The 17,463-nt window shown below is 44.6% G+C and overlaps 1 protein-coding gene across 4 annotated transcripts in view; it reads left to right on the top strand.

Annotated features, from left to right (window-relative positions):
- zdhhc18a (zDHHC palmitoyltransferase 18a) overlaps positions 1–2,177 on the top strand; it is a 39,720-nt gene extending 37,543 nt beyond the window's left edge. For 3 of the 4 annotated variants that reach the window (XM_078238040.1, XM_078238042.1, XM_078238041.1), the window contains one exon: positions 1,458–2,177. In XM_078238040.1, the coding sequence (XP_078094166.1) occupies positions 1,458–1,691 (234 nt within the window). In that variant the 3' untranslated portion in view covers positions 1,692–2,177. The remainder of the gene's footprint in view (positions 1–1,457) is intronic. The other variant, XR_013500454.1, reaches the window with a different exon arrangement.
- The last annotated feature ends 15,286 nt before the right edge of the window (positions 2,178–17,463 follow it).

The raw sequence follows: 17,463 nt of genomic DNA, 5'->3' as shown, positions 1-17,463 counted from the left end.
CTGCGTGGGTTTCCTCCAGGTGCTCCGGTTTCTTCCCACAGTCCGAAAGACGTGCTGTTAGGTGCATTGACCATGCTAAATTCTCCCTCAGTGTGCCTGAACAGGTGCTGGAATGTGGCAACTAGGGGACTTTCACAGTAACTTCATTGCAGTGTTAATGTAAGTCTACTTGTGACACTAATAAATAAACTTTGTGAATGTTGCTCGATTGCAGTCGGACTCAGGATATGAATGATTGGCTTTACATACACCCTCTGTTAACTACTTGTTTGTAATAATTGTCCTTTCTGTGCACAGCTTCCTAACACACACGCACACATGCCGTGATGTTCCTACTTATGATGACTGATTCACTGTGCAAAATCTTTCACTTTCGAATCAGCTGAAGGTTATGTAACATCAGCTCATATTTTAAGTGTCACTATCTGCTCTTTGCTCTGCTGTTGATTTAAAGCCCTGAAATGTTTCCTAGATTTGATAGGAAAGGATCAAGGAAACATTCAGCCTCTTGCGCCTGTTCTGCTGTTCAGTTAAATCATGGTTGATCTGTAGCTTTGACTCTATATACCTGCCATTGTATATAACCTTAATACCCTTGCCTAACAAATCTATCAATATTAATGACCTGTTGCCTCAACAGCTTTTGGATAAAGACCTTTTGGGCAGCATGGTGACACAATGGTTATCACTGCTGCCTCACTTCAGGCCTTGGCTCTCTGTCTGCGTGGGTTTCCTCCGGGTGCTCCGGTTTCTTCCCACAGTCCAAAGATGTGCGGGTTAGGTGGATTGGCCGTGCTAAATTGCCACTTAGTGTCAGGGAGACTAACTAGGGTAAATGCATGGGGTTATGGGAATAGGGCCTGGGTAGGATTGTGGTCAGTGCAGACTCGATGGGCTGAATGGCCTCCTTATGCACAGTCCAGATTTGTGTGAAGAAATGGTTCCTAGCATTACCACTGAATGACCTAGCACTAATATTGAGATCGTGCTCCCCTTGTTCTGGACTTTCCCTGCCTTGCCCTGTTACCCCAGTACACTAGGTTCACCTTGGTGTAAAATGTACGTGATCAATCTGCTGTCCCACTGTGGGGACAATAGTTGAGGTGGGTTAACTGGGTCGCACCCAGGAGTGTAATTAGTGATGATGGAACTTCTGTTCTGTGCTAAATTTACATAATCCTGCTCTTTATTTCAATAATATTCTTTAGTGATACAATTGAGCCACTATATCCACTTGTGAAAATTGAGATTGTTTAATATGAAAGATTTAAATAACCTTTGATTGAGACTCAGCCCATTGTAGGATTGAATTCTGTTAATCATGTCCTGTTCCTGGTGCAGTTTTTGAAACATCCTCCATGTAAGAATATTTTTGAATGTTACTAAAGGTCTTTCTCTTTTTCTCTTTTTCCTTTCCAATCCCTTTTAACCTGTTGCTCCTTCCCCTGTTCCTTCAGTTTGACCAGGGCCCTTGCGTTCAAGGTGTTAGATTTCTTTTCCAGAGTACACCCACATCCCTTTTCTGGACAGGTTTGTGTGCCCTGAATAAAACCATACCAGAGAAGGCAGCAGGTGCTGTGGCCTGTGCCAATGTGTCCCCTGGCCACATCAAACCTTCACACTCACAAGGAAAAACTGTGATACAGCTGAAGTTCCAAACTCCGAGGACAGGCTCTTCCCCAAGTGCATGAGCCATTCCCAGTCGAATCATCAGAAAACTGCAGAATTGGATATGGCTAAATGTAAGCTATTGCAGTGACCACATGACCTTTGGCTCTTTTCAAACAGAAAGCTATTTTACAATTGCTGCTTTGTTTTGGGAGAGCAGTGGAAGACATAAGCAGCACATGCTACTGGCTAATCTGTACCATTCTTCATCTTGGTGACTAGAGTTTCACTAGAAAGGATTTACAGATGTTCTGAAATGCTAGATCTTTGGAAAGACCAAATCTTTCCTGCAGAATCACAATTGGAAAGACTCTAAAGAGACATGGAAATGACTGGAGCAGGTAGGCTTTGCCACACCGACTCAATGAAAACCTGGAACATTGGTACAGCTGAGCGACTTGCTAATTGTGATGTTTTATAGATCTCTCTCGGATCAAATGGTACTGATTAACATGCTGGTTCGGTGAAAAAACTTGTTTACTGCATCTCAACTGTTTGGGAAACCAATTGATCCATTATTCATACTGATTGGATGGATGAAGCTGCCATTGAGTACATCTCTTGAAGCAGAGATGATCACCGCTCTTCCCACTGAGTTCTGCATCATTTTAATAAAATGTAGTCATTGCTATCCACACTATGGAGATTTCACGCTAAATACGGTTGCAATTAAAGCACAATAGCATAGCCAGGTTAATAGTGCCAACTACCAGTTGGGATACCCGGTATACTATCAAATAACATCAGACACCCTATTCATAGTTGTAACTGTGCAGACACTGCTTTCACTGTGCAGAATGTTGCTTCAACCTGTCTCCATGCAAATTAGAGGAGTCCAGGAAATACTGCCTTTATTCCATAACATTTGTATTGTGTGTAACTGGCTGTGTGCCTGATCAGGGAGTTGTACACATTTAATAATTCAGGTCTCTTATACACCAAAGTATAAAAAGTTGTTTAATGTGTTCATGTTCACTCAGAGGATTAGGATTTGTAGCATAAGTTCCACAATTGCTGAACTTGTATGTGAAAGGTGTTTGTTCTCAACCAGTGAGACTCTGGGAAGATCAGTGTCTGTAATTGTACAACGCAGCCCATTGCTTCTCAAATGTGTCCCAAGACAAAGTTGTGTTTAATTGGCACCACATACTGAACAGACAAATCTTACTCAACATCTGCATCATGAAATACATCCTTTGGCCCCAGCAGTGATTCCATAGAACTCCCTGAGCAACTTCCATCTTTGAAATGTAATTTATTGTCTGATGCTTTAAGCTGGGTCTGCCCCTTAATAACAAGGAAAGTAGTTGGAACTGGTCAGTTGAAAGCCCTGCTAATTGTAGAAGCTGTATTCCAGAGGACGATTCAATGAAAATGGAATTGTGGTCATGTGATTTAAAGTGGCTTTACCTATAATCTAAATTACTAAGCAATACTGATGCCTCTGATTTATATTGTGCATTGCTTCAAGTGATAAGTGCCTTGTGCAAACACTTTGTATTTATTCCAAAACACATCTGCTTACAATAGATTGTTATCCTGTATTCAATTAAATAAATATAGGTACAACTCGTGCTGCATTTGTGTGTCAATTATCTCTTCATGATATAGACTTTTGATGTATGATTACTTACTGCCAGTATTGTTCTCCGGATTGCTCAATTTTCTGAGATTTAGCAGATGATCAGAATTACAGTCTGGGGGATGCAGTTGGTTGGTGCCTCAATCATTCATCTTTGGAGTATCCCAAATGTTGGAAAAAAATGTTCTGATGGGGGAAAGTAAAGCTAAACCATTCAGGAGTGGAATCTGGAAGCATTTTTTCACACAATAATTGGAAATCTAGAACCCTCTCTCTGCATCCCCCACTCCCCAACCTTTGCGGTCTTGTCTTATAAACAAAACTTCCTAATTTCCTCATCTCTTTCCTTAGAGATATGAGAAAATGACACCACCTGTCACAACCCAGCCCCTCAGTTATTTCAACCGAACAAGTGTTTTTTGTAACATTTGGATGATTTTGTTTCAGTTGGAGGAGTTCAGTAAAGTAAAAGCAACCTACAGTATCCATTCACAGAAAAAAAAGTGTCACCTAACTGGGTGGCATGGACAAGTTGAGCCGAAGGGCCTGTTTCCATGCTGTAAACCTCTATGACTCTATAAGTGTGTCACATCACCAAATTACAAAATTGTTCCGACGCAGGAGGCCAATTCGCCCATCGCGTCTGCACAGGCTGTCCAAACAAACATCATGGCGTAATGCCATTCCTTTGCTTTTTCCCTGTACCCCTACACATTGTTTCTATTCAAGTAATTATTAGTGCTCTCTTGAGTGCCTCGATTGAACTGCCTCCACCACACTTCCAGGCAGTGCATTCCAGACCCAAACCACTCATTGGGTGAGAATGATTTTTCTCACGTCACGTGGTTGCACTTTATCCATAAAATCTGACAAGTTTAACTATGTAGTTGGTCATTGCTGCCTAGTTGTGAACAACATAGTAAAGACTGCTGAGTGCTACAGTCCATGCTGCTGCTGTGTGAGATTGAGCCATTGCATTAGATCATGGTTTTCACACCACACCGCCTGGATTATTGTAAAACCCCTGAATCTAAAAACATCAAACTTTATTTGCATTTTTAAAATTGTTCTAAAAGTGAATCATGGTAGCTCAACTTGTCCCTGGCAATCCCAAAGTTTTGCCTTCTCTATGTTGACTCCTGACATGGATGCTGCAGCACCAAGGAGATAACAGTTACCCTCATGTACCACCTAGTGGATTTAATGTAGTCTTACATTATGCTGCTGAATTCCAAAATAACAGGAGACACTAACCAGCAGGAACAGATAAAAACTCATCTTTATTTATAATGATGGTACAATGAAACTAAAAAAAAGGGTGAATATTAAAAATGCAATCTTAGTCTTTAATGGTTGAATAAATCTTCATTTCTGAATTTTCATTTCATTGAACCCTCTCCCCTCTTGTGCTGGTGATCTTAAATTTACAGAATCCAAATAGTGATGCCAATTACTAACACACCAATCAGAAGAAATAGCTCTGGTCTTATTTGAGAGGATCTGGTGAGCTAAACAAGTGGTACACGCTGCAGCTGTGGTACTGAATATAACTCTGGGCTTCACTCGAAGTGTTTGAGTTATGGGAAGGAGAAAGTTCACAGAAATTTTCTGCACCCAGTGATTATTAGCATTGGGAATGGTTTATTGTAAGGCTCAGTTGAGGATGGACCAGAACATCATTAAAAAGGGAACAGAATAGGAGGAATATAAAAATGATTATAAATACTGAGCATTTGCAAAAGAAATATTACTTTTGTATTTTACAACATGACCAATTTCTGACTAAGCACTTGCAATATACTTTGCACCTGGTAAAGATGTGTAGATAGGGCAGGTATCTATATTCTGTACTCTCAGTAATAAAAAGCTGAAGTCCCAGATTGCCCATAGGCTGCTCTTCCCACTGAGGAGGAGAGTTGACTGGTGGTGATTTAACTTGGAATGCGCTTCCTAGGTGGGTGGTAAAGGTGGGTTGCCTCATCCTTTAAAAAGTATCTAGATGAGCACTTGGCACATCATCAGCATTACTTCACCACACTTCAGGCAAGTACCGGCACGGTAGCACAGTGGTTAGCACTGCTGCTTCACAGCTCCAGGGACCTGGGTTCGATTCCCGGCTTGGGTCACTGTGTGTGGAGTTTGCACATTCTCCTCGTGTCTGCGTGGGTTTCCTCCGGGTGCTCCGGTTTCCTCCCACAGTCCAAAGATGTGCGGATTAGGCTGATTGGCCATGCTAAAATTGCCCCTTAGTGTCCTGGGATGCGTAGATTAGAGGGATTTGTGGGTAAAATATGTAGGGATATGGGGGTAGGGCCTGGGTGGGATTGTGGTCGGTGCAGACTCGATGGGCCGAATGGCCTCTTTCTCCACTGTTGGGTTTCTCTTATTCTCTTATAAGTGGCAAGGTTGAGAAGGCAATTCCAGAATCTAGGGAATTTTTGAAAATCACAACCAATATATCTACTATCCCTGCTGCCTCTTTTAAGACCATAAGATGAATGCCATTAGGTCCAGAGAGCTTGTCAGCCTTTTGTTCCAATAGGTTTACTAGTATCTTTTCCATCATGATCGTTTTAAGTTCCTCCCTCGTTTTACTTTATTTTGAAAAATTCTTGGGATGATTTTTTGTCGTCTTCTTTCCCATTATTAGTTCCCCTATCTCACCCTCTAAAGGGCAAACACTCACCTTGTGATCTAGGGCCTCTCACACTAGGCCCCCTCAACTGCCAGAAATAATGAACCATAACTTAATTGAAGTTGCAATCCGCATCGGATTGCCACTCCGTACCCACTTACCTGCACCAAACTTCTACCAAGCCTGTCTCATCCAACCTTCCTGATTCAGGCTGGACGAGATTTAGGCAATGCAGAAATTGCCAAGGCCCAGCTTTGAAGTCTAAAAGAATCAGTGCGAGGGAGGATACACCCCCTTTTTCAAAGCACTAGCTGCCTTAAAGTAGATAATATTCAAGGTATCGTTGAAAATGACAGACCAGGGAGAAGTGGCTAAGGTAAGTGGGTGGGTAGGATGGGGTATCCCATGTGGGTGGGGGGAATGAGTCCCATGTGGAAATCGGTCTGGGTATTTAAAATAGTTATACAGAAGTTTACCTGATAAGTAAACCTGATAGAACCATCCAAAGTTAATGATTTAAATTGCTTTGCTGGATGATTCCCAGCACAACGCAATTGTCCAGCGGAAGTTAGCACTTCTGGACATTGTGGTGCAACCGCTTATCTGAGAACTTCTAACAAGGATTCCCCCAGCACATCTTTGGGGGTACGTCCCAAATCTGACACTGAGGAGCCCGGATGTTATGGACCACAGTCTTCTATATATATTCTGTCCCACTGTTTCATAATTTTGAATGATTCTATAATCTGTTACAACAAAACAGGCTCAATTTTTCAAGTCTTTCTTCATATTTGTATTTTCTCACACCAGCAAGAATCCTACTGAACCCGTACTGTACCCTGTCTAATGCCTGAACGTCCTATCTACACTGTAGAGCCCAAACTGCAGTCTTCCAAAAGATTTACTGAGGCTCAAAGGACCATAAGACATAGGAACAGAATTAGGCCTTTCGGCCCATCGAGTCTGCTCCGCCATTCAATCATGGCTGATTTTTTTCTCATCCCCATTCTCCTGCCTTTTCCCTATAACCCCTGATCCCCCTATTAATCAAGAATCTATGTATCTCTGTCTTAAAGACACTCAATGACCTGGCCTCCACAGCCTTCTGTGGCAAAGAGTTCCACAGATTCGCCACTCTCTGGCTGAAGAAATTCCTCCTCATCTCTGTTTTAAAGGATCGTCCCTTTAGCCTGAGGTTGTGCCCTCTGGTTCTAGTTTTTCCTACTAGTGGAACCATCCTCTCCATGTCCACTCTATCCAGGCCTCACAGTATCCTGTAAGTCAATAAGATCCCCCCTCAGCCTTCTAAACGCCAATGAATACAGACCCAGAGTCCTCAACCGTTCCTCATGTGACAAGCTCTTCATTCCAGGGATCATTCTTGTGAACCTCCTCTGGACCCTTTCCAAGGCCAGCACATCCTTCCTTAGATATGGAGCCCAAAACTGCTCACAATACTCCAAATGGGGTCTGACCAGAGCCTTATACAGTCTCAGAAGTACATCCCTGCTCTTGTATTCTAGCCCTCTCGACATGAATGCTAACATTGCATTTGCCTTCCTAACTGCCGACTGAACCTGCACGTTAACCTTAAGAGAATCTTGAACAATGACTCCCAAGTCCCTTTGTGTTTCTGATTTCCTAAACGTTTTCCCCATTTAGAAAATAGTCTATGCCTCCATTCCTCCTTCCAAAGTGCATAACCTCACACTTTTCCACATTGTATTACATCTGCCACTTCTTTGCCCACTCTCCTAACCTATCCAAGTCCTTCTGCAGCCCCCCTGCTTCCTCAATACTAACCTGTCCCTCTACATATCTTTGTATCATGACCAGGCTGGCTGATCATGAGCTGATCGTCCAACTCACCATGACCTCTTGCCTTTCACCTTCTATATCATGGGATGAATTTCAAGTATTTGATTATTTTTTTATATAGTCTTACCTCCCTGAGGAGTTGCCCTTTAATGTTGTATGAACATGTGCCCTAAATCCCTCTGTTTGTCTACATCTTGAAGCCTACTTTTCTCTTGGCTTAAAAAATAGAAAACAAAAAGTAGTGGTAGATGGTAATGGTAGTTTTAGATTGGAAGAAGGTAGGAAGCAGTATTTCCAGATTGGGATCACTGCTATTCATAATTTACATTGATCTGGACTTAGGAATAAGGAACTCAATACAAAAATATGTAAATGATGCTAAATTTAAGGGGTGGCACTGTTATATCCAACGTTGAGGAAGAAGCCAACATAATGAAAAAAGATGTTAGAAAATTTGCAGACTGGGCAGTTATGTGGTGAATGAATTTTAGCAAATAAATGTGAACTGATGCACTTTGACAGGAAAAATAGAAGCACCACCATCTCCATGGAAAAATAAGAACAAAAGAGTGAATAGAGCAAGGGATATATGTGTACAATCATTAAAAGGAGGAGCATTGCAGGTCAGCAAAGCAATTAAAAAAAAACATGGATTTATTTAGTGGGGTAAAGCAGTGGTTCCCAAAGGGTGCGGCGCGCCACACTCGTGCGGCGAGAGAGGATGGCAAGTGTGGCAGAAGATTCAAGGACAATCAAAGAAACATTTAAACATGGATAGATATTTTTCCAAAGTGAGAGCAAGAGCATCAAATGATGCTGAGGATGATCCGAGTCCACGTTGTGATCCAGAATCGCCGTTCGAACAGAGTGCTGAAGAAGAGTCGTTTAATTCTACACCAGTAGCAGGCCCAAGCAAACCTCCAAAAAAGAAAGTTTGTCGACAATATATGGATAGCTATCTGAGTCTTGGTTTCACATGGACTGGAGATGAAAACGTACCTCAGTCTATGTGTTTGATCTGTGGTGAGAAGCTTTCCAATTCCAATATGGCCCCAAGCAAGATGAAAAGACATCTGTTGTCAAAACATGGAAATCTGGCAAACAAGGATGTTCAATATTTTGAAAGGCTTTTGGAACAGCAGAAATGCCAACGATCATATTTCAAAAAATGAATGACAGTCTCAGATAAGATGCAGATTGTATCTTACCAAGTGGCTGAATTGATTGCTCAACAGACAAAACCACATACAATAGCTGAAAAATTGATTCAGGCTGCCTGCAGCTTGATTGTGAAAACTTTGTTTGGTGATGATGCTGAGCGAGAAGTTATGGCTAAAGGACTGGTCCAGGAGGGAGGGCTTCATTTTCCTAGATCAATGGGAAGTTTTCAGGAGAGGATGGCACCTGTACAAGAAGGACGGGTCACAACTAAGTTGGAAGGGCACGAATATCCTGGCTGGGAGTTTTGCTAGTGCAGTTCGGGGGGGTTTAAACTAGTATGGCAGGGGGGTGGGGATCAAAATATTAGGTCTACAAGTGTAGAGGCTGGGGACGAGCTTGGGGCTGGGACAAGGCTGGCAAAGAAGAAGAGCACTCTGGGGGAGGATGACCTCACTGGGCCTGGAGGTCTGGAGTGCTTATACTTCAATGCAAGGAGCGTAGCAGGTAAGACAGACGAACTTAGGGCCTTAATGCTCACGAGGAATTTGGATGTGGTTGCGGTGACAGAGACTTGGTTGAAAGAGGGACAGGACTGGCAGCTGAATATTCCGGGGTACAAGTGTTTTAGGCGAGACAGAGGAGGGGCCAAAAGAGGTGGGGGAGTAGCAGTATTAGTTGGAGAGCATATTACAGCGGTGCAGAGGGAGGACAATTCAGAGGGATCGTGTAACGAGTCACTCTGGGTGGAGCTTAGAAACAGGAAGGGCGCAGTCACTATGTTGGGGGTATACTACAGGCCCCCCAACAGCCCAAGGGAAGTGGACGAATGGATATGTCAGGAGATACTGGATAGGTGCAGGAAAAAGAGGGTTGTTGTAGTGGGAGACTTCAATTTCCCTGGTATAGACTGGAAATCGCTGAGAGCTGGGACTCTGAATGGGGAGGAATTTGTAAAATGCGTACAGGAGGGTTCTTTGGAACAATATGTAGATAGCCCGACTAGAGAGGGGGCTATACTGGACCTAGTACTGGGGAATGAGCCCGGTCAGGTCTTCAAAGTTTCGGTAGGGGAACATGTGGCAAATAGTGACCACAATTCTGTTAGCTTTAGGATAGTGATGGAAAAGGATGAGTGGTGTCCCAAGGGTAAGGTGTTGGATTGGGGGAAGGCTAACTTTAGTGGGATTAGGCAGAAATTGGCAGCTCTTGATTGGGAGAGGCTGTTTGAGGGTAAATCCACATCTGGCATGTGGGAGTCTTTTAAGGAACAGTTGTTAGGGCTACAGGACAGGCATGTGCCTGTAAAAAAGAAGGATAGGAAGGGTAGGATTCGAGAACCGTGGATAACCAGGGAAATTGAGGGATTGGTCAAAAAGAAAAGAGAGGCGTATGTTAGGTCCAGGCAGCTAAAAACAGAGGGAGCTCTGGAGGAGTACAAGGAAAGTAGGAAAGAACTCAAACGGGGAATTAGAAGGGCAAAAAGGGGTCACGAAATGTCCTTGGCAGACAGGATTAAGGAGAATCCCAAGGCATTTTATTCATACGTTAGGAACAAAAGGGTTGTCAGGGAAAAAATCGGACCTCTCAGGGACAAAAGTGGGGAATTATGCTTGGAGCCCAAAGAAGTAGGGGAGATCCTAAATGAATACTTTGCGTCGGTATTCACAAAGGAGGGGGATGTGTTGACTGGGAGTGTCTCGGAGGGGAGTGTTGAACCGTTGGAGAAAATCTCCATTACAAGGGAGGAAGTGTTAGGTTTGTTAGAGAATATAAAGACTGACAAATCCCCAGGGCCTGATGGAATCTATCCAAGGCTGCTCAGGGAGACGAGAGATGAAATCGCTGGGCCTCTGACGCAAATCTTTGTCTCGTCACTGGACGCAGGTGAGGTCCCAGAGGATTGGAGGATAGCTAATGTGGTCCCGTTATTTAAGAAGGGTAGGAAGGATAACCCGGGTAATTATAGGTCGGTGAGCTTGACGTCCGTGGTGGGGAAGTTGTTGGAGAAGATTCTTAGAGATAGGATGTATGCGCATTTAGAAAGGAATAAACTCATTAACGATAGTCAGCATGGTTTTGTGAGAGGGAGGTCATGCCTCACTAACCTGGTGGAGTTTTTTGAAGAAGTGACAAGAATGGTTGACGAGGGAAGGGCCGTGGATGTCGTCTATATGGACTTTAGTAAAGCGTTTGACAAAGTCCCTCATGGTAGGCTGGTGAAAAAGGTTGGATCTCATGGGATAAAGGGGGAGGTGGCTAGATGGGTGGAGAACTGGCTTGGTCACAGAAGACAGAGGGTGGTAGTGGAAGGGTCTTTTTCCGGCTGGAGGCCTGTGACTAGTGGTGTTCCGCAGGGCTCTGTATTGGGACCTCTGCTGTTTGTGATTTATATAAACGATCTGGAAGAAGGTGTAACTGGGGTGATCAGTAAGTTTGCGGACGACACAAAATTGGCAGGACTTGCAGATAGTGAGGAGCATTGTCAGAAGCTACAGAAGGATATAGATAGGCTGGAAATTTGCGCAAAGAAATGGCAGATGGAGTTCAATCCTGATAAATGCGAAGTGATGCATTTTGGTAGAAATAATGTAGGGAGGAGCTATACGATAAATGGCAGAACCATAAAGGGTGTAGATACGCAGAGGGACCTGGGTGTGCAAGTCCACAGATCCTTGAAGGTGACGTCACAGTTGGAGAAGGTGGTGAAGAAGGCATATGGCATGCTTGCCTTTATAGGACGGGACATAGAGTATAAAAGTTGGGGTCTGATGTTGCAGATGTATAGAACGTTGGTTCGGCCGCATTTGGAATACTGCGTCCAGTTTTGGTCGCCACACTACCAGAAGGACGTGGAGGCTTTGGAGAGAGTACAGAGGAGGTTTACCAGGATGTTGCCTGGTATGGAGGGGCTTAGTTATGAGGAGAGATTGGGTAAACTGGGGTTGTTCTCCCTGGAAAGACCGAGGATGAGGGGAGACTTAATAGAGGTGTATAAAATTATGAAAGGCATAGATAGGGTGAACGGTGGGAAGCTTTTCCCAGGTCAGTGGTGACGTTTACGAGGAGTCATAGGTTCAAGGTGAAGGGGGGGAGGTTTAACACGGATATCAGAAGGACATATTTTACACAGAGGGTGGTGGGGACCTGGAATGCGCTGCCAGGCAAGGTGGTGGAGGCGGACACACTGGGAACGTTTAATACTTATCTAGACAGCCATATGAACGGAGTGGGAATGGAGGGATACAAAAGAATGGTCTAGTTTGGACCAGGGAGCGGCACGGGCTTGGAGGGCCGAAGGGCCTGTTCCTGTGCTGTATTGTTCTTTGTTCTTTGTGTAACCCCCTGCTGACCACTATATGGGGCTACTATTTAAATATTCAATCAACAGGATCCCAAATTCCTAGCGGTTGATGTTGATTTGGCTAATTCCCTGTTTACCCATAAATGTCAGTACTGTAATCGGAATATCAAAAATAAATTTAATAACAATTATAATTAACAGACATAAAACAGTGAGCTCTGATCTATAACCGTTGGGGCCCATCCGTTGGTGCACACATGGGGAAACTCATCCTCAGTAACACATTTGTAGATACTGTTCCAGTTGGACTGTACAGTCCCCACCAGTTACTCACGACACCCACACACAGCCCAGGAGAGACACACGTGTGGAAGATGATGCTGCAGGAGGCAGCGGTGCCGCGAGCTATCCGTGCAGCAACGTAGGTTGAGTGCGCTGAAGGCTGTCCTCCTCGGCAGTAATGAAAAGAACAGGCAGGGGAACGCCTGGCTGCCTCTCACTCCAAACCGAATTCTCACTACCTGGGAAAAGCTCTCTCTCTTCAGCTCTGCAGCTGCTTCCCTCTTCAGCTCTCCCTCTTCACTTCCTGGTGCCTTTTTTTCCTCCCGCCCCCAGAGCAATCCCATTGGCCCAGCCCACATCACTCAACCAACAGCATCCTGTTCACAGCACCCGCCCGGCAAACAGGACACTGAAACCCACAAGGGACAAAGAACACTGGTAAATGTCTTCCCCACAAATTTTCCTCAGTCCCTTACATTTGTCTGATAATACAATTCGCAGAAGAATAGTTGATGTGTCAGCAAATATTGAGAAGCGTGTTTCCGAAAGTATGAAGAATTCTAAATTTGCCATTCAAGTTGATGAATCGACTGACATTAGTGGAAAAGCACAGTTGCTTGCCTATATCAGATTCATTCACAATGACGAAACAATCACACAGTTTCTATTTTGCAAGGAACTTGAAAAACATAGCAGAGGACAAGATATTTTCCAAACCTTGTCTGAGTATTTGGAAAAAGTTGAGATTTCATGGGATTCTTGTATTGGAATTTGTGCGGATGGAGCGCCATGTATGATAGGGAATGTGAGAGGCTTGGCGGCACTCATCAAACAGAAAAATCCAGTTGTAATATCAACTCACTTTTTTACACAGAGAGGCATTAATCACCAAGACCCTTGTAGCTGATTTGAAGTTGGTTCTAGATCAGACTGTGCGCATTGTGAACTTCATCAAAGCAAAACCACTAAAGGCGCGGTTATTTGCTCAACTCTGCAAAGACATGGAATCAAAGCATCAATGCCTAATTCTGCACTCGGAGGTTCGCTGCATGTCCCGCGGAAAAGTTTTAAATTGGGTGTTGGAACTGATGAACGAATTAAGAGGATTTTTGGAACAAGAAGGGAACCCATTGTACCACCAACTGGATGACAATGACTGGTGTGCAAAGCTGGCATATTTGGCCGATATCTTTTCCCGGTTGAATGTGCTCAATGCCAGTATGCAAGGCCGCGATGACAATATCCTCACAACTACAGACAAACTAACTGCATTCAAAAAAAAGCTTCAGCTCTGGCTCGGAAGAGCGATGCAACATAACCTCGAAATGTTCCCACTGGTAAAAAGTTTTAAAACGAGCAATGAATTGAATGGCCTCATACAGGAACACCTTGCAACACTGGTAGAAAAGATTGTTCATTACTTCCCATCGTTGTCTACAGAAAAATTTGACAGGGTTAGAGACCCCTTTGCAAATTCCAGCTGTTCAGGTCTGACGTTAGATGAGGAGGAGGAAATGGCCTGCATTTCGAGTGATCGCAGCTTGAAAATGAAACACGGGAGTATACAACCAGAAACAGTATCCACGCATCTCTTCAAGAGCATTAGCTATTCTTCTACAGTTCTCCACGACATATTGTTGTGAACAGGGATTTTCAGCTCTGACAAATATCAAAGACCAGAAAAGAGAAAGGCTTCTTTTTGTTGATGAGGAGATGAGAGTTTCTTTGTCTCAAATTAGACCTAGAATAGAGATTACCCGACAAAAACAAACTCACACCTCTCATTGAGTTTGTATACTTACTTAAGGTTACATATGTAAGAGGCTCGTCTATAAGTATATTTTGGGAATGAATCATGTTTTTATGTAGCTGCATTGTTTTATACTTTCTGGATGTCCCATGATCATATTATAAAGTAGTTGTGTTCTATGTCATGAATCAAGCACTGCTAGGAGTTGTTTTTTTTGTTTTTGAATGTATTTCTTATCAATAAAAAATTCGGTGTGGCGCGAGCAAATTTTTATTCTGAAAGTGCGGCCCAGTGAAAAAAGTTTGGGAACCACTGGGGTAAAGAATTAAAAAGTAATGAAATTATATTTTAACTTGTATAGGATTGATTCAGGTTGCATTTAGAGAATGTTGCACTATTTGGGTTTCTATCCAATAAGAGGATGTAGAAGCACTGGAGAAAGTAGAAAAGTGAAGACTTAGAGGAGATCCTATCGAGACTTTCAACATTATGAATGAATTGGATAGAGTTGATGTGGAGAAAATGTTTCCATTTGTGGGAGAATCCAAACCTAGAGGCCTTAAATACAAGATAGTTACTAATAAATCCAATAGGGAAAAAAATAGAAATTTATTTACTCAGTTTAGAATTTGGAACTCACTACCACAGGAGGTACTTGAGGTGAATAGCATTCAAAAGGAATCAACTGGGCCTGGGGTGTTCAGCCAGGTTAAAAAAAGGTGCTGTAGAAATGCGAGTTGTTATTGTAGTAATTAGATATTCAGCCGAGGCCAAAGGGCAGTGGGGACCTGCTCCAGGGAACCGGACATCCAGCAATCAGTTTGGTCAGTGGCCGGAATCAGCCCCGCTCAGCTTCCCTCGGACACAGGGCAGGCCCAGGCCCGGACCCCGGGCTCCCCCCTACCTTGCACCTGCCGCAGCCCATCGGTCACCGGCTTTAAGAGGGTGAGGTCGGCGGACGAGAAGTCGGAGTCCAGCGACTTCCCTTTGGCGCTGTCCTGCCGCTTCAGGTACTGGAGATCCGGCACCACCATCCTGCTCTCAGCAGCTCACAACAGCGGGGTCTCCGGAGCCCGGCTAGAAGAGAGCGGCCCAGCCCGGCCCACATCCGCTCCATCAGCGGAGAGTAACTAGGCAACCGGTAACCTAGCAACAGGATAACCTGGCCTCTTTTAAGGTCAAACCAAATAAACAAACTCAAGTTAAATCAGGACAAAGTAAAAGAGGCAGCTCCCCAAAAGGAGGGGGAACACCCGAACAAAAATCGAAGTACAAAGGAAACTTAAAAACATCAAATCACAATGTGATTATTAGGGTCGATAACACACCCCAACCCCTGCGGTGCCCAACGGGCGCGGAAGGTGTCAACTGCGCCCGCGGACACCGCATGCTCCCTCTCCAGGGACACCTGGCCGCGAACGTAGTCGCGGTAGAGGGGCAGACAGTCAGGATGGACGGCCCCCTCGATCGCCTGGACCTATAAATGGCGCGTTTCGCCAGGCCCAGGAGCAGGTTCACAAGGAGGTTGCCATCCCGACCCGCCCCTCTCTGCACCAGGTGTCCGTAGATCAGGAGTGTGGGACTGAAGTGCAAACAAAACATTAATAAAAGGTTCTTTAGAAAAACAAAAAGGGAGTGCAACCTAAGACACAAGACATAGACATGGTCCACGGACTCCGCAAGGCCACAGAAGGGGCAAGCTTCGGAGCCCGTGAACCAGTGAATCCTATGGTTGTGCGGAACTGCTGCATGCATCACCCTCCACCCCAGGTCCCCGATGTAATTGGGGGAGATCCCTCCGTAGAAGGACCTCCACTGGGGACCTCCGCCGCCCGACGGCAACAAGGCCCGCCAAGGTGTATCCGGGTGACAGGCGAGGACGCGGTAGTGGAAGGTGTGCAGCAGCAGCCCACAGGATAACCTGGCAACAGGATAACCTGGCAACCAGTAATCTAGCAACAGGATAAACTGGCACCTGGGTAACCTGGCAACAGGGTAACCTAGTAACTGGATAACCTGGCAACAAGATAACCTAGTAACTGGATAACCTGGCAACAAGATAACCTAGTAACTGGTAACCTGGCAACAGGATAACCTAGTAACTGGATAACCTGGCACTGGGTAACCTGACAACAGGATAACCTAGTAACTAGATAAACTGGCACCTGGGGTAACCTGGCAACAGGATAACCTGGCACCTGGGTAACCTGGCAACAGGATAAACTGGCAACCAGTAACCTAGCAACAGGATAACTTGGCACCTGGGTAACCTGGCAACAGGATAAACTGGCACCTGGGTAACCTGGCAACAGAATAAACTGGCAACCAGCAACCTAGCAACAGGATAAACTGGCACCTGGTAACCTGGCGACAGGATAACCTAGTAACTGGTAACCTGGCAACAGGATAAACTGGCACCTGGGTAACCTGGCAGCAGGATAAACTGGCACGTGAGTAACCTGGCAACCGGTAACCTAGCAACAGGATAACCTGGGACCTATGTAACCTGGCAACAGGATAACCTGGCAACTGGTGACCTAGCAACAGAATTACCTGACACCTAGGTAACCTGGCAACAGGATAACTTAGTAACTGGTAACTTGGCAACAGGATAACCTAGTAACTGGATAACCTGGCACCTGGATAACCTGGTAACAGGATAACCTTGTAACTGGTAATCTGTTAACAGGATAACCTAGTGACTGGATAAACTGGCACCTGGGTAAGCTGGCAACAGGATAAACTGACAACAGGATAACCTAGTAAGTGGATAAACTGGCACCTGGGTAACCTGGCAATAAGATAAACTGGTGCCTGGGTAACCTGGCAATAGGATAACCAGTAACCTAGCAGCAGGATAACCTGGTAATCTAACCCCCTTGGGGTTGCATATGTGGTCGTGTCCCAACTCCACCAACATCACTCTGGTTACCCTGCCATCCATCTGCTGGACGGGCAAGCCATTCCTAAAAACCATTGCACCAGTCATTCAGGTGAGTGCATGCATGTCCATGCTTCAAGGGCTCCCAATGCCCATGAAGTGGGGTGTTAAAATCTGAGAGATGAGGAGAAATCCCTTGTCAGAGGGCTTTGAGCCTTTGAATATTTTTCAAGTTAGATCAAGACAGATGCTTGATGCTTAATTAATAAGGTCGTGAGAGGTTACTCCCCCTGACATCACTCCCATCCCTCACCCCGACATGTCACCCTTAATCCTGTTGCTGTCACCTTGCAGCCACCCAACCTCCCAGCATCTTCCTCCACAC

The sequence above is a fragment of the Mustelus asterias genome, chromosome 21, assembly GCF_964213995.1.
Source record: "Mustelus asterias chromosome 21, sMusAst1.hap1.1, whole genome shotgun sequence".
NCBI classification, from domain to species: Eukaryota; Metazoa; Chordata; class Chondrichthyes; order Carcharhiniformes; family Triakidae; genus Mustelus; species Mustelus asterias.
Note: the sequence above shows the minus strand (reverse complement) of the source record. Positions and strands in the feature narration are given on the sequence as shown.